The 27,899-nt window shown below is 46.6% G+C and overlaps 1 protein-coding gene across 1 annotated transcript; it reads right to left on the reverse strand.

The window, feature by feature from the left end:
• On the reverse strand, positions 1–27,768 carry LOC137433509 (kinesin-like protein KIF2A). The gene is made up of 13 exons (XM_078768706.1): positions 27,720–27,768; positions 7,826–7,917; positions 7,601–7,696; positions 7,434–7,488; positions 6,796–6,958; positions 3,003–3,093; positions 2,720–2,783; positions 2,194–2,285; positions 1,941–2,083; positions 1,192–1,396; positions 833–943; positions 606–673; positions 1–160 (listed from the first exon to the last, which is right to left on the reverse strand). The coding sequence occupies exons 1-13, from the start codon at positions 27,766–27,768 to the stop codon at positions 1–3; spliced, it is 1,389 nt and encodes a 462-aa protein (XP_078624832.1).
• Positions 27,769–27,899: the final 131 nt, after the last annotated feature.

The following is a 27,899-nucleotide window of genomic DNA, read 5'->3' on the forward strand; positions in this document are numbered from 1 at the left end:
TTAGACTTTCGGCCTTACATTCTGTTCACAGAGCATCTTCAGATCATCATGATCTCCGGGAGAGCTGACACCATTCTGGCCAGAGGCCGGATGTACCACTGCACCAGGGTCAACGTGGCCAGCAGCCAACATGACTGGCTTTACACCAAACTCCTTCAATCTGCACAAAATGAATAGAAGAGACAACAAAAAAGCTTTATAATCATTTTACATGAAGAGAAAAACTGTTCATCCCCCCCAAGAAAGAGAGAAAGAAAGAAAAAGAAAGAAAGAAAGAGAGAGAGAAAGAAAGAGAGAGAGAGAGAGAAAGAAAGAAAGAAAGAGAGAAAGAAAGAGAGAAAGAGAGAAAGAAAGAGAGAAAGAAAGAGAAAGAAAGAAAGAGAAAGAAAGAGAGACCGGGATTTGAACCCAGGATCCTAGGATCCCAAGCCGGAACCCTAACCGCTAAGCCAACACAAGGCTGCAAAGATGCATAAAAATGTGCAAAGTATGCAAAGATGCAATGATCACATGCAAGTATGCAAATAAATTACAAAATCACAAAACTGAAAAAGTACCTTCGGAAAGGAGAGGTAAACACAAATCCTTGTACACAATGTGCTCACCTGTTTGCGTAATGGAGAGTGTTTAAGGTGTTCGCACAGGATGACATCCCAGGCGAAATCATGGCTATCTACAAACAGACAAACGTCATTTGCATACAACAAAACAACAACAGGTATTTTAAGGCCATTTTTCGAATAAGTCCGAATAATGGAATGAAGTTGGCCTTCTTGCTCCTAACCCGTAGCTAGCTTCAAGTCTCTGTTCGATGACACACCCAAATACGTACCATACAAGTACGGGAATTCTCTCCAATTAACGAATCCTGCATAATCCGAGTCAGTTTGCTGTCACGGAAAGGAATGTGGGGCTGGTTCTCCACGATAGATCTGATGCACTCCTTTGGAAATAACCAGTTTCAAAAACAAACACGCACACAAATAAATCAATTAAATGAATGGATTTTTTTTTTTAATTACTTCCTTGTATAGAAAGCAAAAAAGTGTATATCGTACTCGTAAAAATCGTAACCGTAAATCGATAATCGTATCGTAAAAAGTGTACGTAAAGATAAATTAATAAACCTGCAGATCACAACATTGACTACAGACAAAGCAAGGAAATCCACTACTGAAGAGCATGAGGCACCTTGACAGCCATAAGGCTCTTGTTGATTTCTCGTGCCTCAACGAGCCTCTGCCTGCCCAACGGGCCCATGTCCGCACCACGTTCATTTCCCGCAAGATCAATCAGCGAGAACTTTCCATGTAGTTTGGCAGACTTGCGCAAGATGATCTGGAACACTGCATGCGAGCGCGATGACTGTGCGTTTGCAGCCGTCTGCCCTGCTGCCCTGGTTAGGAAAGGATAGACAGAATAGACAGACTAGAAAGGATAGGCAGACTTCTTCGACCATCTTTAGCCAAGTCTTTCTCGGTCTTCCCCGTCCTCTACTTCCTTCTACATTCATTTCCATCACTCTTTTCAACCAGTCACTTTCATCCTTCCTCAAAAAATGACCAAACAGGGTCATGTGTTGGTCATATACAGGAAAAAAAGAAAAAAAGATTTGCTTCCCACAAAAAAAGAATTTTTTTTTTGCACATGCACAATCAACAAATTCAGAGCCAAAGCACTGCAAAACTACAGCTTCGTTTTCAAAATAAACCATTTCATTGAAATAAAGTTGCTCCTCGATCATAAAATGACGTCAGACAGACAGACAGCCAAAAGTGAACCACTTGCTTAACCTCACATTTCGCTTCACATGCACGGGGTCATTCGTAGTTTCGGAGTATGCCACATCTATGTAGTCAATACCTGCGGTAAGTGGCACAAAAACTCCTAATTGTCACAAAAACTAGACATATATTTGAGGCCATCGGAGCAAACTTCACCTGCTTTTGTTAGCCTGCCGAATTAGCTGCATGACGTCTTCCACAGAGGACACCTGTTTCTCATGCAGTCCCATAACCTGCACCTTCTTTTCTTTATCGTCCAGTACCTCCAGCTCTGCTTTCCCGTTGAGCAAGTCAAAGACCTGCCAAATGCAAATACACTCAACTGGTGATTTAACAATCACAATTATAACCATGATGTCCTAGTCATTGTGCATTTAACTTGCAGGTTGTTAGTGGGCAAAGTTCTTACCTTGGCATTGTAAATTTCAAAGAACGCAGCAAACATTTTGAGATTTAACTGTCTCCATTGCGGTTGATCTTGAAACTGGAAAACATCTCGTGCTAAAGCAGGACGGATAAGGATGGATGCAATATAGGATAACAGGTTATTAATTTTTTTCATGTCAAAAATAACAGATAAATCACTTGTAAGCATATCCTGATGAGTTTATGCTCAGAGATGAAAAAAGGGAAAGGCTGACAGAGGGAGATGTGCAGGAAGGGGGGAGGGGAAGTATGAGAAGGAAGGAGCCTGGATAAACCACAACACAATAAAACTTGAGGAAATGCAGGTGAATCAGGGGGGGGGGAAAAAACAACAACAACAAAAACACTATCCTCACGTGATTTTTAACCACCTTTCACTCTCAATGTGACATGGTCACACTCTACTTAACCGCTTGCCAAGGTATGAACTCGTTTAGTCATTATACCGATCTGTTTAGTCATTATTCAACACAGGTTGTAACAATCTGTCTGAGTTGCATCACTCTCACCTGCAAGTGCAAAAACACCATCACTATAATCTTGGGTCATCCCAGAAAACACACCGCCCATGGTCTGCAATTAAAGGTTTTGAACGTCAGAAAAACAAAAAATTAAACCAAATTACATATCATGGCTTCATTCACATTTAAGTTTAATCTCACCATAAACATTCATTGCAATAATAAATCGGCAATTGTCAAGGGAAAGATGAACAGATTTTTTTCCCTATTTTAGTCTTCAATTTCCTATAGTATCCATTCTCAATTTTCCTTTTTAAAAGCAGAATCTTACGTGAGTTTTTCCGCTACCCGTTTGACCATATGCAAAACAGGTTGCCATTCCCTGTTTAAAAATGGTCTCCACGAGCGGCTGTGCCGTGAACCTAAAAGAGAAAAAAACATTTCAGTCATTGAAATGGAGGACGATTGTCTTCGTACACACAGTAAAAACTTCATCCATGAGACGTATTTGGAAAAGTGTCTGACTAAGTTGATAGAAGTAGTTGATATATGGAAGTTTTATTCACGTTACGAGTACAACTTTACAGAAATACATGGAAACAACAACAACAACAACAACAACATGCATTTTAAGGCCATTTTCCCTGCTAGAGCGGGGGTTAGCCTTGCGGTCCCCATGACAATCTTCTCCATTTTGCCCTATTTTCTGCATCTCTCCTTGTTAACCCCCTTGCCCGCATTTCTTCTTCCACCATCTTTAGCCAAGTCTTTCTCGGTCTTCCCCGTCTTCTACTTCCTTCTACATTCATTTCCATCACTCTTCTCAACCAGTCACTTTCATCCTTCCTCAACACATGACCAAACCATCTCAACCTGTTCCTCTTCACAGCATCAATCACAGGCTCTATTCCCATCATCTTTTGCAATTCATCATTTGTCTTCCTCTCTCTCAACAATACTCGGCACATCCGTCGAACCATTCGCATTTCCACCCTTTCCAACCTTCGTTGCTGCTCTACGTTCATTACCCATGTCTCGCTCCCATAAATCATAACACTTCTCACACATGCAGCATACACCTTTCCCTTCAGCGTCAACGACACTCCCCTCATCATCAGCACGCCACTCAATTCCCGAAACTTCTTCCATGCACATCTCACTCGAGCAACCGTTGCCGAGTCTGATCCACCTTCTCCATTCAGCATGTCTCCGAGGTAGCAAAATGTTTTCACACCTTCCAGCTTCACGCCGTCTCCAAGATCCAACTCAACATTTCCTCCATCTGCAGCTCCCTCTGTGCACACCTTACATTTGAATGTAGCTGCCACACTGGTAAATGACCCACTCAGACCACTACATTTTTGATGAACCCACTCAGCGCACATTGTCAATTGAATGGAGTTCACTCCGACACCCTTCCTGCACACAGCACACGGCCACTTCCCAGTTCTTTCCACCTCACCACATGCTTTACCACTTGCCATCACCTTCGTCTTTCCGATATTCACCTTCAGACCTTTTGTCTCCATACATTCCTTCCACTTGTTCATCTTTTCCTTCAGTCCATCCATACTTTCCGCAATCAACACCAGATCATCTGCATACAACAACTCCCACGGTAAACCCTCCTTTACGTTCTGAGCCAGCACCTCCATCACAGCTACAAATAGTAGTGGACTTAGTACCGACCCCTGATGCACTCCCACCTTCACCTCAAACTCACCACTGTTCCCGTCCTTCGTCCTTACAGCTGTGCGCGCTCTTTTGTACATTGCCATCACTACTCTGATCAACCATTCCTCCACTCCTAACTTCCTCAATGCCCATGTCAATACTTTGCGTGGAACCCTATCGAATGCTTTCTCCAGATCAACAAACCCAAGAAACAACTTCTTCCTCTTCTCCATGTACTTCTCCTGCAACTGCCTCACAATGAAAAGCGCATCTGTCGTTCCTCTTCCTGGCATAAATCCAAACTGCATTTCGTCAATCTTCACTTTCTTCCTTATCCTCCTCTCCAACACCCTTTCCAATACCTTCATTCCATGCTCCAATAACTTTATCGCTCGGTACGAGCCACACTCCAGAGGGTCACCTTTCCCCTTGTATAGAGGGACGAGGGTACTCAGTTCCCAATCCACTGGAATGCGGCCTTCTTTCACCACCAGATTACAGATCTCTGTCATTCGCTTCACACCCCAACGTCCTGCTGCCTTCAACATATCTCCCACAACTCCCGTCGGCCCTCCCGCTTTTCCACTCTTCATTGCTGTTATCGCTTCCTCAACTTCCTTCTCAGTTATCTTCTCTGCCGGTCCTAAAACTGGGTTACTCTCTATGTTGCCATCCCATTCATTCTCTGTATTCAACAGCATTTCCATATATCTTTTCCATCTTCCTTTAATTCCATCTGGGTCGAAAACGATTTGTCCCACTTCATCCTTCAAGCAGCTCACCCCCATCACATCACACCTCTCTTTCGCTATCTATTTTGCAATCCTGAATGCTGCTTTCTGACCCTCTTCCGAATCCAAGCGTTCTCCGAACATTTTCCTACACGCCTCCTGCGCCTTTGCTACCTCTTTCTTTGCAGCCTTCCTGGCTGCCTTATAACTTTCATGCTCTGCTGTTTCTGCTCCCGTACCCTTCGCCTTCTGCCACTCCTTGAACTTCTTCCTCTTCTCGTCAATCCTCTTTCCAACTTCATCATCCCACCACCATGTTTCCGAGTGCCTCGGTGGTCCTTTTGTCCATCCACATACCTCACCAACGGCTCCCAACAGACTAGCTTTCATTGACATCCAACCAATTTCAAGCTCAACCACATCATCCTCTACCCGACTCAGCCTCTCTTTTAATGCCTCCCTTACTGTCACCTCTTTCAACCTCCACACCTTCATTCTTGGTTGGTACTTCACCCGCCGAGCTCTCCTCGCACCTTTCATGTTTATGTCGCAGACAACCAAGTGGTGCTGTGAAACAGGTGTATGCTGCATGTGTGAGAAGTGTTATGATTTATGGGAGCGAGACATGGGTAATGAACGTAGAGCAGCAACGAAGGTTGGAAAGGGTGGAAATGCGAATGGTTCGATGGATGTGCAGAAGTAGGATAATAATGTTGATCCTAGGACAGGCTCTTTTCCCATTGACTTACATGTTAATTTTTTTCTGTTTGGTTTCTCTTCAAAAAAGATTGAAACTAACGGAACGTTTTACAGTGATAGTCATTTAAATATCCTCCGGTATAAATTCGGTATTAATTCATTGTGATTTGATTGATGGTGCTTATAACGATGGAATAAGAACAAATACAATATTTTCATTCAGCGCATACTCAACCCCGATTGCTTATAAATTTAATATGGAACCAAAAAATCTTGTCTATTTACCTGTGCCAGGAAAAACCATATAGAGAGTAAATTTTAGGATAACCGATCAAGATAATCGTATGATCTCCTTTAATGAAGAAATTATATCCATCAGAATTCACCTACGTGAAGTTTTTCAATAAATAAATAATGGTTATTGTGAGGAAACACGAGTTGGGAAAATATAAAATAATTACAGGGGATGGGATGTTCCTTTCACCATACTATAAGGATGAAGGTATGTTTCTTGGTAGAGGATACTATAAACCGAAGAGACAACGGGGTATAGGACATCAATTTAGAAATAAAGGAGATGGGATAATTTATACTCTAATGGGTATTGGTTCAACCATTCTTAAACATAAAGACCTAATTGGTTCAACTGCTTCTGCCGTGAACATTTTGAAAATCGTGAAAATGAAAATTTTGAAAATCGTGAAAATGTAAATTTTGAAAATCGTGAAAATGAAAATTTTGAAAATCATGAAAAATTAAATAATTAATGTCCTGTCCTGGAATTCCCCTTTTCTATCTACTAAGGGTCGAATTTATTTATCTTCGCCGACTTCTTAGGGTCTATATACTAAGGGCAAATTTTACTTGATCACAAGTCACGATTATATATTTATTCATTTATTTAAGACAAGACTCAATATAGGAACAAAGGAGGTACCTGGCAAAACGAGGTTAAACCTTGTAGCAGTTGTATTTTCAATGTAAAAGAGGGAGATAGAATACAAAAGATGATGCCCACACCTGTCCACCATTTCATTGGTCGCCTTCTCATCAAATGTATAGTCAAAGCAGAAGGACTGGTTGTCAAGATATTTGGTGAGATCGACCTTCTTCTTCGGCCTGTGAACAAATAATATGTCCTTGCTCGGCACCGTTATGACGTCGATTTCCTTCTTCCCCATCTCTAGAGACAAAAACACACGAGAAGGTATTATTCTTATTTTTTTTAGTTTATCACCAATAAATACACTTCTTTGAATACTCTTCAAATATACTCTTCTTTGCGGAAGAAAGAATACTCTTCTTTGGGGTGCCAGTCAAACTAGCAATTATTGCCCAGCCTTCCGATACACTAGAATTCTCCACAAAAACCCACCTCACATTTCCTGGGCAATTAGCGGCGACGCAGACCGAAGATAGATGTATTATAGAACAGAGCTGATAAATACTCAGGAAGTTGCTTGTAATAGGTTTGTAAACAAGAGAAAATTAGTCTTAAATTATTAACAAAGCAGGCTCCATTACGAGCATCAGACAAGGGGTGGGGGTTGGGAGGGGGGGGGGGGTGAGGAGGTGGCAGGATTGGAGGGAGGGAGGGTGGGAAACATGTACTCATGTACCACAAGTGCGCACCCATAAACCACAAGAGCAAAACGCACCTTCCTTATTCAACGGTCTTTTTCGAACACAGACACAGATTCTCTGCTCTTTGACCTTATAGAGAAGGAAACAAACAAACAAAAAAGGTCAATAAATCGTGTCAGGGTTAGCAAAGTCAGGCTCACTTGAAAGAACGCACAGCACCATGCATACTGTACATACTCACAATGTCAGCACGAGTCAGCAGCTGATAATCTAGGCTCAACCGGAAGTCACTTATCATTTTCAGGAACTCCCTGTTTGGGTTGGTCGAACCAATGTCCTAAAGAATGGAGGCATGTTATCTACCACGTGTTATGTTATCTACCAACACATGGTGTTATCTACCACGGTCATGCACATAACACTTGTCATGGAGGGATATCACAAAAGGTGATGTGCGATCACAAACTTGAGTTCTGAGTTCCTGGTTCTGCAAACACCTCTCTTTCCGGTTCCTTCTCATCTTCTCCACTTCCTTCACACCGTTCGATTTCCTCGGGCCTGTGAGAAAACCGTGTTAGGGTTTTTTTTTGTGTGTTAGTTTTTAGTCGGTTAATTTTGTATGTTTTGTTAGGTTTTTTTGTTGTTGTTGTATACAAGATCGAGGCTCGTGAAAGAGCTAACATCCATTTCACAAACAAATCAACCAGACAAACAAAATATACAAAAAGAGGGAGCGGAAGACAAGATGGGAGAGATGGGGAAGCACAAAGAACACACACAGACAACACACACGCACACACAGAGAACACAGAGATGGGGGAAGCACACAAAGATGGGGAAGCACACAAACACAACATCCGAGAGCAGGGAGATGCGTGGAAGGGAGAGGGCCCGGGGGGGAGGAGGCGCGGGAAGGGGGGGATGGGGGGGGGGGAGAAGTATAAAACACAAGAACACCAAGGACTTCCAGGACAGAAGTTGGTATTTCAAAAAAGTGGAATTGGGGTGAAATTAGCGCGGGTAGAAAAGATCAAGGTTTTGGATGTGGGAAGATAAGAGATGGTGGTGAACAGCTGTTTTAAAGACCTGGAGGGTGGAGTGGGATTGAAGAGAGTGAGGGAGTTTGTTCCAGAGGCGGGAGAAAAGAGGAATGAAGGAGTGAAGGTGAGCAGAGAGTCTTGATTTTGGCAGTTTAACCATAAGAGGGTTGCAGGCAGATCTTGTGCGACCTGTAGGAATATTTGCGGGACAGAGCCCAGAGAGAGCTGGGGGGGGGGGGGGCAAGGCCAGAGAGGAGTCGGTAGAAGACGGAAAGACCACCAACCTGCCTGCGGTGAGTGAGTGAGAGGCCCTTGGAGTTAGCTTCATCGCGGGAGATTCCAATGATTTTGAATGCTTTGGTTTCAACAGCGTGAAGACGAGCTAGGTGTGAGGCTGGAGCACCAGCCCAGAGGGGAGAGCAGTATTCCATTGAGCTGCAGATGAAAGCCTTGTATGTGGTGAGGAGCTCAGGTGTGCCAAGGAAGGACTTCGCACGACGGAGGATGCCCAGTCGGCGACTGGCTATGGAGGCCAGATTTGAAATGTGGTTTTCCCAGGAAAGATCATGGCAGATAGTGAGACCCAAAAGCTTGAGTGACAGAACTTCTTGGAGAGGATTATTCAGAAAGTGGATGGGAGAGTTGTCCAGTCGGTCTTTTCGGAGAGACATCGTAAGAGTGCGAGATTTGTCAGGATTGAAAGACATGTTCCACTTGTTTGCCCAGTCTGTGATTTTGTCCAGGTCTGCAGAGAGTGAGGAGGCTGCAGACTGCCAATCTAAGGGATGAAGAATGGAGCGACAGAGAGTAGAGTCATCAGCAAAGAGATAGAGAGGATTTTCAAGAGAGTCAGAGAGATCATTGATGAAGACCAGAAAAAGCACAGGGCCCAGAACACTGCCTTGGGGAACTCCAGCCTGAACAGGAAGAGGAGATGAGAGAAACCCATTCAGGGCCACACGTTGACTACGACTGGAGGGGAAGTCCGCCAGCCATGCGTGGAGATTTCCATGGATACCAAAAGAGGAGAATTTGGTGAGCAGAGCGGGGTGCCAGACCGTATCGAAAGCACGTGATATGTCAAGGGAGACTGCTCTAATTTCCTGTTTGGCATTGAGGACCTCCATCCATTGTTGAGAAAGCAAAGCAGCATGTCCAGAGTAGAGTGTCCAGGTCTGAAACCAAATTCATGATCAGAGATCAAGCCATTGGAGAAGGGGAAAGATTTCATATCTGAAGCAATGATGGATTCCATGACTTTGCTGATAATTGGGAGAAGGCTGATTGGTCTGTAGTTGCTGGGATCTGTTTTTGCACCTTTTTTGTGCAAAGCGGTGATGTTGGCCGATTTCCAAGCAGATGGAAGATGACCTTGAGCAAAAGAGAGGGAGAAGAGAACAGAGAGAGGGAGTGAAAGAGCGGAAGAACAAGATTTTAGGACCCGTGGGCTGATGCCGTCAGGTCCAGTTGCAGAATCAGAGTCGAGGGTTGACAAACTTTTCCACCTTGTCAGGAGGGAAGGACACAGAGTCCAGGAGCAACTGGGTACGACTGGGTACGGTGGGTACAGAGAGGGATGGGTTTTGGACACAAGATTTAGAGGCAAACACAGAGTTGAGGCATTCGGCTTTTTCACGTGCGGAGTCAGCCGTGTGGCCATTTGAGGTGAGGGAGGGGATGGAGGGGGAACAAACACCAGAAACAGATTTGACCAGACGCCACCAGGATTTGGAAGAGAGAGACAGATAAGAGAGTTCGGTCCTGAGAACGGAGAGATATTGTTTCCTGGCTCTCCTGGGGGTGGACACACACTTGTTTTGGGCTTCGTGAAAGGAAATGAGATTTCCTTCCGTTGGATTTGCTTTCCAGGAGACGAAAGCAAGTTGTTTCTGGGCAATAGCCTCACCACAAGATTCCGTGTACCATGGACGGGAGGAAGGGTATGACAACTGAAGACGAGATGGGATAAATCTGTGCATGAGAGAGAGCAATTTACTTTGGAAGAATTCCCAGGATGAGTTGATGTCAGAGGCGGTAGAGATGGGAGACCAGTCCAGATGATTGATGGCTGCTTGAAGACCGTGCCAGTTGGCCTGAGTGAAATGCCAGACTCGTCGACGCTGAGGAGGCTCTCTGAGAATGATCAGAGAGATGTCCACTTTAACAAGCACATGATCAGAAGAGCTGATTGGAGCAGAAGAAGAGCAGCAGACATTTTCAGGGAAGTTAGTCATAACCAAGTCCAGAAGAGAAGATGCTCCGTTGACTGAGATCCGGGTCGGGAAATTGACAGATTGTGTCAGTCCCAGTGAGTCACAGAAGTCCTTTGCTGAAGAGCCATGGCTGGTGAGAGAGGTACCCACCCACAGCTAACTGGCATGGTGACAGTTGAAATCACCACATATGAGGAAGAGAGAGTTGGGATGGGTAGATAGAAGTTGGTCCATATTATCAGACAGCGAGATGTAGATGGAGTCATCACTGTTTGGTGGACGGTACAACACACATCTGAACAAAAGGTGGGAGCGAAGGGGAAGCCGTAGCCAAAGGTATTCCTGGGGGTGAGGTGGAGAGAGGGCAGAGCAGGGCGAGTGAGGAAGAGTTTTTTATAAAGATAGCAACCCCACCTCCAGGACGAGGCTCAGGTCTATCATACCGGAGGAGGGAGTAACCTGGGAGAGATACCAAGGAATCAGAGACATCATGAAGGAGGAAAGTTTCTGTTAAGCAGATCACATCTGGTTTGTCAGAAGCAACCTGTATGGAGAGATCAGTCAAGTTCGAGCGAAGGCCCCGGATGTTTGAGGTCCATACTGTTAAGGAAGAGGAAGGGGGGGGGCATCGGATACAAAACAGGGGGGGGGGAGCGGTAGGGTAAGATGTGGAAGAGGAGGAAGAGTTAGGGAGAGATGTTGAAGGTGTGTCAGAGATTACAGAATAGCTTGGAGAAAGGGAAGAATGGGGCGGACAAAAGGTTTGATGGTGATTGGGTGAGGCGCAGTGAGGTGTTATTTGAGGAGGGGGAAGAGTGAGGCAGAAGGTTGAGGGAGATGAAGGTGAAAGTTGGAAGGGGGAAGAAGCGGGGAGGACGCTTTGAGGAGGAGGGGTGAGAGGAGAGTCTAGGAGAGGAGGAGCGAGGGAGAGTCTCGGAGGGGAGGGGGTTGGGGGAGTTTAGGAGGGAAGGGGCAAGGGGGGAGATTTGAAAGGGATGGGTGATGGGGAAGATTTGGAGGGGAGGGGCAAGGGGGAAGATTTGAAAGAGATGGGTGATGGGGACGTTTTGGAGGGGAGGGGTGATGGGGAAGTTTTGGAGGGAAGAGGTGATGGGGTAGATTTGGAGGGGAAGGGCAAAGGGGTAAATTTGGAGGGGAGGGGTGATGGGGAAGTTTTGAAGGGGAGGGGTGATGGGGAAGATTTGGAGGGAAGGGGTGATGGGGAAGATTTGGAGGGGAGGGGCAAGGGGGAAAATTTGAAAGAGATGGGTGATGGGGAAGATTTGGAGGGGAGGGGCAAAGGGGTAGATTTGGAGGGGAGGGGTGATGGGGAAGTTTTGAAGGGGAGGGGTGATGGGGAAGTTTTGGAGGGAAGGGGTGAAGGGGAAGTTTTGAAGGGGAGGGGTGATGGGGAAGTTTTGAAGGGGAGGGGTGATGGGGAAGTTTTGAAGGGGAGGGGTGATGGGGAAGTTTTGGAGGGAAGGGGTGATGGGGAAGATTTGGAGGGGAGGGGTGAGATTGGATTTTGAAAAGTGTACGTTTCTTGGAAAACGAACATTTATTGTTGCAACATTCATTGCAAAATGAGTTTCTTGAGACATTCGAGTCAAAAATACTGTTACGCAACCGTGATTAACACCACAGTTACGGATGGCCGATTTGCGAGACTTTAACTCCCGAGGCGAAAACTCGATGGCGGATTCAAGCTCAACACAAAGTTAAACGCGCGGGATGGCGTACACAGCGGAGCTCCCCCGCCGCCGCCTTATCTACTAAAATCAAACACCCAGGAAAACTGCGTTCAGATATATACAGAAAATAATATAAGGATTTATTATTGACAAGTAAAGACAGTGAAAAAACCCGCGCCGGTAATACTAATAACTCTAAATCGGGCTTCTTGTTATTGTCGAATCAAACTCTTTCATCTTGAGAAAAAGGAGACGGAAGCCATCACCGGAGAGAAAGTCAGGAAGCAGATGTCCAAACTGATTTTGTTCAAGCACCAGTGAGATTAAAGAACACACATGATACAGTGTACACGTTGCTATTTTATATTCTGTAATTAGGTTTACTCTCCATGAAATGGAGTAACCTATTATGACTGCTAGAGTTTTTCTTATTATTATTATTATTATTAGGTTTACTCTCCATGAAATGTTCGGGTTCTAAAGGGCAATTCTAAAAGGTAATTCTGAAGGGGTTCTAAAGCGTAATTAGCCTTTAGAATTACCCTTTAGAACCCCTCAGAATTAACCTTTAGAACCCCTCAGAATTACCCTTTAGAACCCTTCAGAATTACCTTTTGGAATTACCCTTCAGAACCCTTCAGAATTACCTTTTAGAATTACCCTTCAGAATTACCTTTTAGAATTACCCTTCAGAATTACCTTTTAGAATTACCCTTCAGAACCCTTCAGAATTACCTTTTAAAATTACACTTTAGAACCCTTCAGAATTACCTTTTAGAATTACCCTTTAGAACCCTTCAGAATTACCTTTTTAAATTACCTTTTAGAACCCTTCAGAATTACCTTTCAGAACCCTTCAGAATTACCTTTTAGAATTACCCTTTAGAACCCTTCAGAATTACCTTTTAGAATTACCCTTTAGAACCCTTCAGAATTACCTTTTTAAATTACCTTTTAGAACCCTTCAGAATTACCTTTCAGAACCCTTCAGAATTACCTTTTAGAATTACCCTTTAGAACCCTTCAGAATTACCTTTTTAAATTACCTTTTAGAACCCTTCAGAATTACCTTTTTAAATTACCTTTTAGAACCCTTCAGAATTACCTTTTTAAATTACCTTTTAGAACCCTTCAGAATTACCTTTCAGAACCCTTCAGAATTACCTTTTAGAATTACCCTTCAGAACCCTTCAGAATTGCCTTTTAGAATTACCCTTTAGAACTACCTTTTAAAATTACCCTTTAGAACCCTTCAGAATTACCTTTTTAAATTACCCTTTAGAACCCTTCAGAATTACCTTTCAGAACCCTTCAGAATTACCTTTTAGAATTACCCTTTAGAACCCTTCAGAATTACCTTTTAGAATTACCCTTTAGAACCCTTCAGAATTGCCTTTTCGAATTACCCTTCAGAACCCTTCAGAATTACCTTTGAGAACTACCCTTTAGAACCCTTCAGAATTACCTTTTAAAGTTACCCTTTAGAACCCTTCAGAATTACCTTTTAAAATTACCCTTAAAAACCCTTCAGAATTACCTTTTAGAATTACCCTTCAGAACCCTTCAGAATTACCTTTTAAAATTACCCTTTAGAACCCTTCAGAATTACCGTTTTAAATTACCCTTTAGAACCCTTCAGAATTACCTTTGAGAATTACCCTTTAGAACACTTCAGAATTACCTTTTAAAATTACCCTTTAGAACCCTTCAGAATTACCGTTTTAAATTACCCTTTAGAACCTTTCAGAATTACCGTTTTAAATTACCCTTTAGAACCCTTCAGAATTACCTTTGAGAATTACCCTTTAGAACCCTTCAGAATTACCTTTTAGAATTACCCTTCAGAACCCTTCAGAATTGCCTTTTAGAATTACCCTTTAGAACCCTTCAGAATTACCTTTTTAAATTACCCTTTAGAACCCTTCAGAATTACCTTTGAGAATTACCCTTTAGAACCCTTCAGAATTACCTTTTTAAATTACACTTTAGAACCCTTCAGAATTACCTTTTTTAATTATCCTTTAGAACCCTTCAGAATTACCTTTCAGAACCCTTCAGAATTACCTTTTAGAATTACCCTTTAGAACCCTTCAGAATTGCCTTTTAGAATTACCCTTCAGAACCCTTCAGAATTACTTTTTAAAATTACCCTTTAGAACCCTTCAGAATTCCCTTTTAGAATTACCCTTCAGAACTGCCTTTTAGAATTACCCCTTAGAACCTATAAAAATCATCCTTTAGAACCCTTTAGAATTACCTTTAAGAATAACCCTTTAGAACCCTTCAGAATTACCTTTTAGAATTACCCTTTCGAACCCTTCAGAATTATCTCTTAGAACCCTTAATAATTACCTTTTAGAATTACCCTTTAGAACCTTTCAGAATTACCTTTTAGAACCCTTCAGAATTCCCTTTTAGAATTACCCTTCAGAACTGCCTTTTATAATTACCCCTTAGAACCTATAAAAATCATCCTTTAGAACCCTTTAGAATTACCTTTAAGAATAACCCTTTAGAACCCTTCAGAATTACCTTTTAGAATTACCCTTTCGAACCCTTCAGAATTATCTCTTAGAACCCTTAATAATTACCTTTTAGAATTACCCTTTAGAACCTTTCAGAATTACCTTTTAGAACCCTTCAGAATTACCTTTTAGAATTACCCTTAAAAACCCTTCAGAATTACCCTTTAAAACCCCTCAGAATTACCCTTTAGAACCCTTCAGAATTACCTTTTAGAATTACCCTTAAAAACCCTTCAGAATTACCCTTTAAAACCCCTCAGAATTACCCTTTAGAACCCTTCAGAATTACCTTTTAGAATTACCCTTTAGAACCCTTCAGAACCCTTCAGAATTACCTTTTAGAATTACCCTTTAGAACCCTTCAGAATTACCTTTTAGAACCCTTCAGAATTAACTTTTAGAGCCCTTCAGAATTACCTTTTAGAATTACCCTTTAGAACCCTTCAGAATTACCTTTTAGAACCCTTCAGAATTAACTTTTAGAGCCCTTCAGAATTACCTTTTAGAATTACCCTTTAGAACCCTTCAGAATTACCTTTTAGAACCCTTCAGAATTACCTTTTAGAACCCTTCAGAATTACCTTTTAGAATTACGCCTTAGAACTGAAACAATCATCCTTTAGAACCCTTTAGAATTACCTTTTAGAATTACCCTTTAAAACCCTTCAGAATTACCTTTTAGAATTACCCTTTGGAACCCCTCAGAATTACCCTTTTGAACCTTTCAGAATGTATGTGTGGAGGGGTGTATGTGTGGAGGGGTGTTCGTGTGGGGGGAGGGGTGTGGGGGTGTTTGTGTGTGTGCATGTGTGTTAGGGTTGGGGGGGGATGGGGGGGATGTGTGCGTGTGTTTGTGTGTGTGTGAGGGGTGGGGGGATATGTGTGTGTGTGTGGGGGGGGGGGGGATGTGTGCATGTGTTTGTGTGTGTGTTAGGGGTGGGGGGATATGTGTGTGCGTGTGTGTGTGTGTGTGTGTGTTGGGGGTGGTGTGTGTGTGTGTGTGTGTGTGTGTGTGTGTGTGTGTGTGTGCGTGCATGTGTGTGGAGGGGTGTGCGTGTGTGTGTTGGGGGTGGGGTGGGGAGATGTGTGCGTGAGTTTGTGTGTGGATGTGTGGATGTGTGGATGTGCGTGGGTGTGGGCGGCGAGTGGATATGTGTGTGTGTGGAGGGTCAGAAACACTCTGCATGTGGTTTGCTGGCAGGGAAGATTAACATCTTCAAGCCGGATGGAGTCAGCTGCTTCTCGTGGAAGCCGGATGCCGACCTTCTTAAGAAGGCCAAATCTGCCACCTACCACGCTCTGAATAGCTAAATGTGCATCTTAACTGTTCAAACCTGAAAACTGTAAATATGTGTGAAACTGTAAATATGTGTGAAACTGTAAATATGTGTGAAACTGTTGTTACGTGGTCCCCTCGGTGAATACCTGGTCTCAGTGACCCCCGGACCGTGAGAGGAACTTCGCCAGAAAGCTGTATTATATATGCGCTTTCGCCACGCAAGCCATATGAATTTCACCCAAGAGACAACTGACGTTCAAGGATATATTTCAAGGGTAATGATACCAAACAATTTCAATGACACAACCATCAACAATATTTCAATGACACAACCACGGAGATTTTCCCCGAGCAATCAACAATACATAATCCTCACCAATTCCCAATTCACAATCAATTCCCTATGATTAAGATGGCCATCTTATACATGTGTGTCCCGGTGAGTACTCACGAAACCCTTTTGGTCTCGGTCCCGCACAATGTCTCTGGGCCCCTCTTGACCAAGAGGATGGTCACCGTCACCGCACTCGGGCGGTAGAACGAACCCCGGGTGGACGTTTCTCCACCGGGCAGGTATCGTACCAGGCACCGTGGCGGCAGCCCCTCGTGGCCTCGCGCAGCGGATACGGTAGAGCAAGCCAAAGCCCACGCCGCTTGCAAGGCGCGTTAGGCCCCAACGTGCGACCCGCACGCGTCTGTTTGGACGGTGCCGCGACCGATTCCAGACGCGGGGTCGATGCACGGCCCCACGTCAACTTGACGTCTCCACCGGGCAGGTACACGTCCCCGGGAATTCCTCTCGCCTGACAGGTTTCGGAACGCCTCGGTTTTCCCGGCAGCGCAAGGTCGATTCCACCTTTGGTCGTCGCGGGGCGAGGAAGAAGAATCACCGTCCTTTTTTCTCCTCGTGTTTTTTCTTCTTCCGTTTTCGGTCACTTCCGTTTCCGGCCACTGGTTCAGAAGGGCTCCTGACCCTCCAATCACAACAACCCTTAATATAATACACACGGATAAGCAACCTGACTGGTAATTCACCTACATTCACATAAATATGTAACACTGTAAATATGTGTGAAACTGTAAATATTGTTACGCAACTGTGATTAACACCACAGTTACGGATGACCGATTTGCGAGACTTTAACTCCCGAGGCGAAAACTCAATGGCGGATTCAAGTTCAACACAAACGCGCGGAAGGGCAGACGCGGCAAAGCTCCGCCGCCTTATCTATTAAAATCAAACACCCAGGAAAACTGCGTTCAGATATATACAGAAAATAATATAAGGATTTATTATGGAAAAGTAAAGCCAGTGAAAAAGCCCGCGCCGGTAATACTAATAAATCGAATAAGCCTAAATTGGGATCCCAGACACAACGGATATCAAACACGATACGAGGGAGGTGAATACAAAAATAACACGTCTCGTCATGTAAAGTGTAACCGCGGAGATCGGGCTTATCTGGCTCCTTTCGTCGTCTTTGTGGCGGCCGTCCAACACCGCTCCTTTTGGCCCGATCGCACACCACGAGGTCCCTCGCTCCAAGTCCCACAAGGCCGAGCACCACGCACCAAAAAGCACCATGCGTCGACGACCTCCAACGCGGGCACAAACTCCACTTGACCAGGGACAGGAAGGACTCCTCTGATAGCCACTCGACTCGACTCTCTCGAACTGCAACGAACTGCTGCGAACTGCCGCGTGCTCTGTGTGCTCGGTGTCCTCGGTGTGCCAACTGCCGACTTGATCGCTCATCGACGTGTGTCCCCGTGTGTCTTCAACGAACTGCCTCAACTCGCCGGCTCGCCCCGGCCACGCCCTCTGCGGCATGCTCCACTCTCGCTCACCGACCCCCGCGGTCCCTGTGCTACAACACGTGTCAGGCGAGGTTTGTAGGCCTTGGAGGTGTAAACGGTGGCGGTGTATTGTGGCGGTGTTTTTGGCCTGGTTTCCTGTTTATTTATTACGAAGTCAATGTCAGGGAAAGGGAATTATTTAATGTTGCACTAAGGACCTAACTAATGTTTATGTGGTTTGCAGTGCCATAATGGACAAAGGTTTGACTACCAGGTGAGACTCACAGGGGCGTTACCTTTAATCCCTCACTATTTAACACTCGGACCTCCAGGTAGATCCACAACCACACATCTTACCCCGACAAACGCCTAAACATCAAGAACTTATTACATGTAGAGTCCCTGTCACGACAGCCGAATACCTACCTATTCAGATCTACCTAGCTCTAGATGTTGCTCTACCAAATTCATAACACAGCCCCCCCCCCTGGAACCGTAGCTCCTGCAAGGTTCACCGCAGGCTCTACCATTCCAGCCTTAACACTTACTGTCACACACTTAATTAACCTATGAAATAAATCAGGAAGGGCTGTGGGAAGTGAGTCGGACTACCTACCTACACTTCCTTAACATGCTGAACCCCTTAACCATCATGCAAGTATGTACATTTTCTTCGTTGTTCCTGTGGAGGGAGGAAACAAACAACACACAACACTAACTTAACCACAAAACTTAACCATCTTTCCAAAACTCAAAACTCTAACCTTTGTACATACCCCGGTCTACAGACCGCGTCCCCCGGTGGATGCCACAAGACTCAACCTTACCTGCGGGGCCATCCCCAATGCATCCCCCTAAATTTCCACGGGCCCTGTCCAGATGTTACAGGTGAGTGACACGGCTCGGTGGATTTCGCCCACATTCATGCAACACAGACCCCTTAACCACTCATTCTCATTCCATAGGTCATCAAGGCATTTCAAAAATCAACAAAGCACTTATTTCAATACACCCCCTGCAGGACCATGGCATTGATGTCATTCACGTGTGTGTGCATTCCTCAACTAGGCAGCGGGGAGGTACCGCACAAAAAGATGGTGGGGGCGCATCAGGCTGTGGTGCCCGCAGTCCCAAAAACAAGTCAACCGACTTACAAGTTCATTGCCCCCCCCCCTTTACCTCTTGGCCCCGTGACAGCCCAACAGCCCCTTTCCGCCGTTACCTCGCCGGTGAGGGTCTCCACACACACCAGGCTCCTTTGCCTCCTGCTTTCGCGCAGCAACACGGGTCACCGGGGGACTTCCTCACCCCGCGGCGCCCAACCAGACCCTCCACCGACGAGCTCCAATTTCCAGTTACCACCGGCTGCCAGGGGTAATTGCCGCAGAGGGGGGGCCCGCAGGCATCGCTCCTCAGAGCTTGCTCTGTACCTGCGGACACACACACCTTCCCCACCCACAAGACCCCAAAACACACTTCCTCCCCCGCTGCCATTCAATTCTCCACACAACTCAGCACAATTCAGTACAATTCCATAGATGGTGTAAAAGGTGTTACAAGGCTTGCCATGGCCTGCCACATGTGAAATCCCCCCCCTCAGTTCACATTTAAACCATCACACATTTCCAAAAGCACAAGTATCGCCCCTCATTATCTCCAATAAATCATCACTCACTCTCCAGGTTCCACTCTCACGACCACATCAAAACACCTAACCACAATACAAAAACATACGCCACCCACAAGACACTGTGGCTCCCATTCCATCCCCTCACCGGCCATGTCATCATTCTCACTCGCCTCCCAACTCCAAATTACATGTCCCCAATTTCCAAAGCAAGTCCTGAAGCCTGGGACAGTACTCCTCAAAACACTCACCTCAAGTGCAGGTAGTTGCAGGTTGGTCAGGTTCAAAGTGCAATCCACCCATACAATTCCCAAAATTTCACATTGGGCCTACCAAATACTTCCAAATTTCTCTTTTGTCCCCACTACACTGGCAGGTATGTGGATCCGCATCCAACGGTGATCATCACTACTCAACTACCTGTAGCCACGACAGCTCTGCACCTCTACCGTGCAAGGGTCATCGGGACAAGGTGAGCAGTCAAAACGCCAACATGGCCCATGAGTGTCCATAAGGGTGCGACCCACCATCCATCCTTCGGCCCCCCTGCGAGGAACACAGCTGCAGCAGCCCCAGCTGGCCAATGTGGTGAGCACTTGCTGCCACAACACACACTACCGCACACACAACCTCGGCCCTGGGGGGCACGGTCGCAGTGCGTGGCATCCCTACAGCCACGTCCCCTGCACCTCCCCTTCATCCCCCAGTCCGACTACAGAACTGCAGCCCCCCAGTGCTCACCCACACTTGACCACACCAAGGTCCAGTCAACAGCCATGCTCCACCAGGAGACCCACCCAGAAGACATGGTCCACACACCTCGGACACGCACAGCACCACGTTGACCCTCAGGCTACACAACTACATCCCCATCATCCCGCGTCCCAAATATCAGCACCGTTGCCCCCGCAACCAGTTGAAAGCTATGCCTTGCTACCCTATTAATTTCATCACAGCCTCCAACACTTTGGTCTACACACCTGGATCAATAATGGCGTCACTGTACAGTGTCCACCATGGCATTTCAAAATCCACCCTTAAATTTCCATCTAACCCACAGATTACCCATGCCAACCATTTGTCACATTTCACTAACCTCACCAAAGAAGGATGCTTTGCCATACACATGCCAGCCGAGCATGGCCCATATGCACGGCTCGTTACACATCTCCCGATTCACATCCCCATGGCTCTCTTCCCAACCCGAGAGTCCATAAATCATAACGGAGCATCTGTGGAAGGTCACTCACACCATCACGTTCCACAGATGCCCCAATGGTTGTCCGGCAGGCTATCTCCATCCCTGTCCATTCGGTTTGACCCGCGTCCATAGACCAACCACCATGCCAGGTCACCACATGCTGGTTGTCCCAGAGTCCTTGGAGGAGAGTGCCAGGCCGCATGCCCGGGTGGTCACCACATCAGTCCCAACCTGGCCATCTGCGGTGCCACCACCAAAGCGCGACCCACAACACCTCCCCCTAGTGGTCCTCAATATTTGCCATCCCAGGCTTGAGAAACCACCTCGGACCTCTCTGGAGGTCTTAACCCCCACCAGGGTCCGGTGACCCTGCCGGCCCGAGCTGCCGGCTCGGACGGCGCCCCGACGGACAAGGGACGCCACACTCCACCAGACCCCCCGTGGGACCCAGGTCGTACCTCGACACCCAAGGCTGGACCCCACGTCCAAATCTCGCCATCACAGCCCCCCAGCTGGCCGGCATACCCAAATTTTGAAAGGGGCAACTTTTGCCCGAGGCCATCACCCATGACCTCTCCATGTCCAAATCCCGCAGCCCGGGGACCAATCCCCACCATGGCTGCTCCAAATCAATTTCCCATTGTAATTTTATTTTACATTTTATTTTACAAATTTTCATTCCCACTGCCAAACCGCAGCTGCAGGGAACAACTTCTACCACCGGTTGTTCTGCCCCTCCCTGCAGTTGATCCAAATTCCCTACAGGGACCAAATCTCCAGAAGCTCTATCTCCCGATCCTCCAAGATCCAAATCCAGCCCGGAGCCAACACACTCCCCCAACTGGTTGTCCAATTTTGGAGCCTCTGTTTCCAAATAGCAGTGTACAGTGAGCGTCCCCTCGGTCATTCCAACCACCTCCTCGGACCAACTCACCTTATCTCCCAGGCTCCTTTGGGCCTGAACAAGCTCTACCTCCATGGGACTGTCACAGGTCTCCAGCCGCTGGATCAAATCATCCTCATCCTCATCATTTCCACAAATCATTCCTGGCCCCGCCAGGCTTTGATCACTATCCCCAATAAATACCTGGTCCGGCTCCATTGCACGGACCCCCAAAAACTCTACCCCCTCTTGCTCCGCACCACCGCCCTGGTGCTGCACAATTCCAAATTCATCCCCCGGTTGGGGTGTTGTGACATCCACACGGTCCCGATAAACAACCAGGCCCCCATTTGCTTTATCAATTCGAGCATTTGTGGCACCAATCTGACCCTCCAACTTTTCCCCCATTTGGGCAGCCTGCGTCATGCCCTCCTCTATTTTTGACATTAATTCTTCCCGTTTCAATTCAATTTCCACCCCTATGGCTTTTTCCATCTCCCCCATTTGAATTTCTACTTTACCCTCAAATTTCCCCAGTCTGTCCGTAATTTGGTTTTGCACTCTCCCTTCTATGCCATCAATTCGTTCCCCCAGCTGCTGTGCCATATCCCCAATTTTTCCTTCCAATTGTTCATTCCTTTCCTTTATTAACGCACAGGTTGTAAACCTGGTGCGTTATAGCGTTTGCCTGGGAATTTCGGGCGCTCAAAAGTGAAGCTAGTTTCTGTCACCCATTTCTGTCGCTCATTTCGGTCGCTCATTTCTGTCGCTCAGATGTGTAAACATGACGTCATCAAATCTATATTTATAGGATAGGTTATAGGAGATATTTATGTTATAGGATAGGAATATAGGACCCAAATGACCCAGAGGACCCAAATGACCCAGAGGACCCAAATGACCCAGAGGACCCAAATGACCCAGAGGACCCAAATGACCCAGAGGACCCAAATGACCCAAATGACCCAGAGGACCCAAATGACCCAGAGGACCCAAATGACCCAGAGGACCCAAATGACCCAGAGGACCCAAATGACCCAGAGGACCCAAATGACCCAGAGGACCCAAATGACCCAAATGACCCAGAGGACCCAAATGACCCAGAGGACCCAAATGACCCAGAGGACCCAAATGACCCAGAGGACCCAAATGACCCAGAGGACCCAGAGGACCCAAATGACCCAGAGGACCCAGAGGACCCAAATGACCCAGAGGACCCAGAGGACCCAAATGACCCAGAGGACCCAAATGACCCAGAGGACCCAAATGACCCAAATGACCCAGAGGACCCAAATGACCCAGAGGACCCAAATGACCCAGAGGACCCAAATGACCCAGAGGACCCAAATGACCCAGAGGACCCAAATGACCCAGAGGACCCAAATGACCCAGAGGACCCAAATGACCCAGAGGACCCAAATGACCCAGAGGACCCAGAGGACCCAGAGGACCCAAATGACCCAGAGGACCCAGAGGACCCAAATGACCCAGAGGACCCAAATGACCCAGAGGACCCAAATGACCCAGAGGACCCAAATGACCCAGAGGACCCAAATGACCCAGAGGACCCAAATGACCCAGAGGACCCAAATGACCCAGAGGACCCAAATGACCCAGAGGACCCAAATGACCCAGAGGACCCAAATGACCCAGAGGACCCAAATGACCCAGAGGACCCAAATGACCCAGAGGACCCAAATGACCCAGAGGACCCAAATGACCCAGAGGACCCAAATGACCCAGAGGACCCAGAGGACCCAAATGACCCAGAGGACCCAAATGACCCAGAGGACCCAAATGACCCAGAGGACCCAAATGACCCAGAGGACCCAAATGACCCAGAGGACCCAAATGACCCAGAGGACCCAAATGACCCAGGGGACCCAAATGACCCAGAGGACCCAAATGACCCAGAGGACCCAAATGACCCAGAGGACCCAAATGACCCAGGGGACCCAAATGACCCAGGGGACCCAAATGACCCAGAGGACCCAAATGACCCAGAGGACCCAAATGACCCAGAGGACCCAAATGACCCAGAGGACCCAAATGACCCAAATGACCCAGAGGACCCAAATGACCCAGAGGACCCAAATGACCCAGAGGACCCAAATGACCCAGAGGACCCAGAGGACCCAAATGACCCAGAGGACCCAGAGGACCCAAATGACCCAGAGGACCCAAATGACCCAAATGACCCAGAGGACCCAAATGACCCAGAGGACCCAAATGACCCAGAGGACCCAAATGACCCAGAGGACCCAAATGACCCAGAGGACCCAAATGACCCAGAGGACCCAAATGACCCAGAGGACCCAAATGACCCAGAGGACCCAAATGACCCAGAGGACCCAAATGACCCAGAGGACCCAAATGACCCAGGGGACCCAAATGACCCAGAGGACCCAAATGACCCAGAGGACCCAAATGACCCAGAGGACCCAAATGACCCAGAGGACCCAAATGACCCAGGGGACCCAAATGACCCAGAGGACCCAAATGACCCAGAGGACCCAAATGACCCAGAGGACCCAAATGACCCAGAGGACCCAAATGACCCAGAGGACCCAAATGACCCAGAGGACCCAGAGGACCCAGAGGACCCAAATGACCCAGAGGACCCAGAGGACCCAGAGGACCCAAATGACCCAGAGGACCCAAATGACCCAGAGGACCCAAATGACCCAGAGGACCCAAATGACCCAGAGGACCCAGAGGACCCAAATGACCCAGAGGACCCAGAGGACCCAGAGGACCCAAATGACCCAGAGGACCCAAATGACCCAAATGACCCAGAGGACCCAAATGACCCAGAGGACCCAAATGACCCAGAGGACCCAAATGACCCAGAGGACCCAAATGACCCAAATGACCCAGAGGACCCAGAGGACCCAAATGACCCAGAGGACCCAAATGACCCAGAGGACCCAAATGACCCAGAGGACCCAAATGACCCAGAGGACCCAAATGACCCAAATGACCCAAATGACCCAAATGACCCAGAGGACCCAGAGGACCCAAATGACCCAGAGGACCCAAATGACCCAGAGGACCCAAATGACCCAGAGGACCCAAATGACCCAGAGGACCCAAATGACCCAGAGGACCCAAATGACCCAGAATGCCAAAGAAACAGTACTTCTCTAGACAGTCTTATTTTAGTGTACTAGCTGCTGGACACTACGAATGCCAAACACACAGTACTTCTCTAGACAGTTCTAATTTGATCTACTGGAGTATTGACTAGGTGCTGGACACTAGAAATGGCAAACATGTATGACTCACTGCATTAAGACAGCTTTTTGTTAGCAGCTGTGGCAGGACTCACTACATTAAGACAGCTTTTTGTTAACAGCTGTGGCACGCTTGATGGCGCAACGTGTCTCTTTGAGTGCTTTTCCTACATTTACAATCATAGCACTGTCATATTTCTTCGCCAGTAGGTTTTTTCACTCAAAGGCTTAATGGTTAACAATATAATATTGTAATAAACACCCAGAGCAGAAAATATGATTTTGTAATATGTCATTTATATTCTTACAAATGTCATTTTTTGTACAAATGCCATTTTTTGTACATTTAATAAATTTTTAAGATTACAAAACTATTTGTTTTGTATTTATGGATGTTTAAATCAAAAGAAAAGTACATAATGTGAATACTAGTAGCAATTTTACAAAAACCATGGCATAATTTCAAATCTTGACCCGAGATGATAATTATGCTACATCATAATTTCCATGTGCCAACCTGGGCGGAATCCAAGTGGATTCACTTGACTTGTTTCATTCCTCCATTCCTTTCCCTGGGACTCCATTTTATTTTCCAACCCACTTTTCATTTCTCCCATATCATTACTCATTTTATTTTCCAGCCCGTCAATTTTATCATTTAATTCCCGACTGGCTCGCTCACTCTGTGCGTTCATGTCTCCCCGAATTTCTGCAAGGTTTCGCTCACTCTGTGCGTTCATGTCTCCCCGAATTTCTTCAAGGTTTCGCTCACTCTGTGCGTTCATGTCTCCCCGAATTTCTGCAAGGTTTCGCTCACCCTCGGCCCTCTGAGCATTTATTAAATTTACTATGGTCTGGAGATCTATCGGGGCCGTCCCACTTGTTCCCGACTCCCCGGTAGGGGAGGGGCATAAGTTGGTGCTCGGGACGAGGGAGGTTCCAAGGCTCACCTCTGCATCAAATTCCCCTATTTCCGGCTCACTCCCAACGCTGACGGAGGCCTCGCTACGCACCTCCATTTCGTCGACCTACGACATCCGCTTTTCGGAAGGTCGTTCCCCGCGCGCGTATTTATTTCAATTCCAAAAACACAATTTAAATTTGACGAAGACGCGATATCGCGCTCCGTATGCCCAATTGATTATTAAATTTCTCCGCCTCGCCTATACAAATTTTGCGTTCGAACGGGGCGCAATGTACGCCCGACCGTGTCGATGTCTCGCCGCGGACAAAAAAATTTGTCCGACGGATTCGAATCCTACACTCCTGACACCACTTGTTACGCAACTGTGATTAACACCACAGTTACGGATGGCCAAATTGCGAGTCTTTAACTCCCGAGGCGAAAACTCATGGGCGGATTCAAGTTCAACACAAACGCGCGGAAGGGCAGACGTGGCAAAGCTCCGCAGCCTTATCTATTAAAATCAAACACCCAGGAAACTGCGTTCAAATATATACAGAAAATAATATAAGGATTTATTATGGAAAAGTAAAGCCAGTGAAAAAGCCCGCGCCGGTAATACTAATAAATCGAATAAGCCTAAATTGGGATCCCAGACACAATGGATATCAAACACGATACGAGGGAGGTGAATACAAAAATAACACGTCTCGTCATGTAAAGTGTAACCGCGGAGATCGGGCTTATCTGGCTCCTTTCGTCGTCTTTGTGGCGGCCGTCCAACACCGCTCCTTTTGGCCCGATCGCACACCACGAGGTCCCTCGCTCCAAGTCCCACAAGGCCGAGCACCACGCACCAAAAAGCACCATGCGTCGACGACCTCCAACGCGGGCACAAACTCCACTTGACCAGGGACAGGAAGGACTCCTCTGATAGCCACTCGACTCGACTCTCTCGAACTGCAACGAACTGCTGCGAACTGCCGCGTGCTCTGTGTGCTCGGTGTCCTCGGTGTGCCAACTGCCGCGTGCTCTGTGTGCTCGGTGTCCTCGGTGTGCCAACTGCCGACTTGATCGCTCATCGACGTGTGTCCCCGTGTGTCTTCAACGAACTGCCTCAACTCGCCGGCTCGCCCCGGCCACGCCCTCTGCGGCATGCTACACTCTCGCTCACCGACCCCCGCGGTCCCTGTGCTACAACACGTGTCAGGCGAGGTTTGTAGGCCTTGGAGGTGTAAACGGTGGCGGTGTATTGTGGCGGTGTTTTTGGCCTGGTTTCCTGTTTATTTATTACGAAGTCAATGTCAGGGAAAGGGAATTATTTAATGTTGCACTAAGGACCTAACTAATGTTTATGTGGTTTGCAGTGCCATAATGGACAAAGGTTTGACTACCAGGTGAGACTCACAGGGGCGTTACCTTTAATCCCTCACTATTTAACACTCGGACCTCCAGGTAGATCCACAACCATACATCTTACCCCGACAAACGCCTAAACATCAAGAACTTATTACATGTAGAGTCCCTGTCACGACAGCCGAATACCTACCTATTCAGATCTACCTAGCTCTAGATGTTGCTCTACAAAATTCATAACAATATATTTCAGCTAACTGTGGTCTCAAAATGCAGGAGATTGCACCATTTTGCTTAATTTTTTTGAAAATTTTCCGGGGGTGCATGCCCCCGGACCCCCCTAGGGACTGCGTCGCACGCCAGCCTACCGCTTTTCTTTTAAAAAGGTTGGCAGGTATACTAGTGAATGGGAAGAATACTTTTGAGCCTATCCAAGATGGTGTTGGAATATGCCATTATGTTTTGGATGACAGAAATGGACATATTAAGGAAAGATGTTGGATCAGAAAAAAGCATTTGGACATATTCAGAGTGAATGTTGACGATGAGGTCACAGCTGGGAAGTGCACATATGTTTACACACACATCTTCAGAACTACATGACGTCATACCTGAATAGAACGAAGATTCCCGAGCTTTTGCAAGATGTCCTGGGTACATCCTTGTAATTTCTGAATGAAAGACAGACACATAATGTGGTCGATCAGACAAAATTGATTGGACAAATTCATAGTGAAAGTTGACGATAACGTCACAGCGGTGAAGTGAAATGCAGTCAGGCCTCAACATTC

Source organism: Myxine glutinosa, unplaced genomic scaffold, assembly GCF_964187855.1.
Source record: "Myxine glutinosa unplaced genomic scaffold, kmMyxGlut1.1 SCAFFOLD_154, whole genome shotgun sequence".
NCBI lineage: Eukaryota > Metazoa > Chordata > Myxini > Myxiniformes > Myxinidae > Myxine > Myxine glutinosa.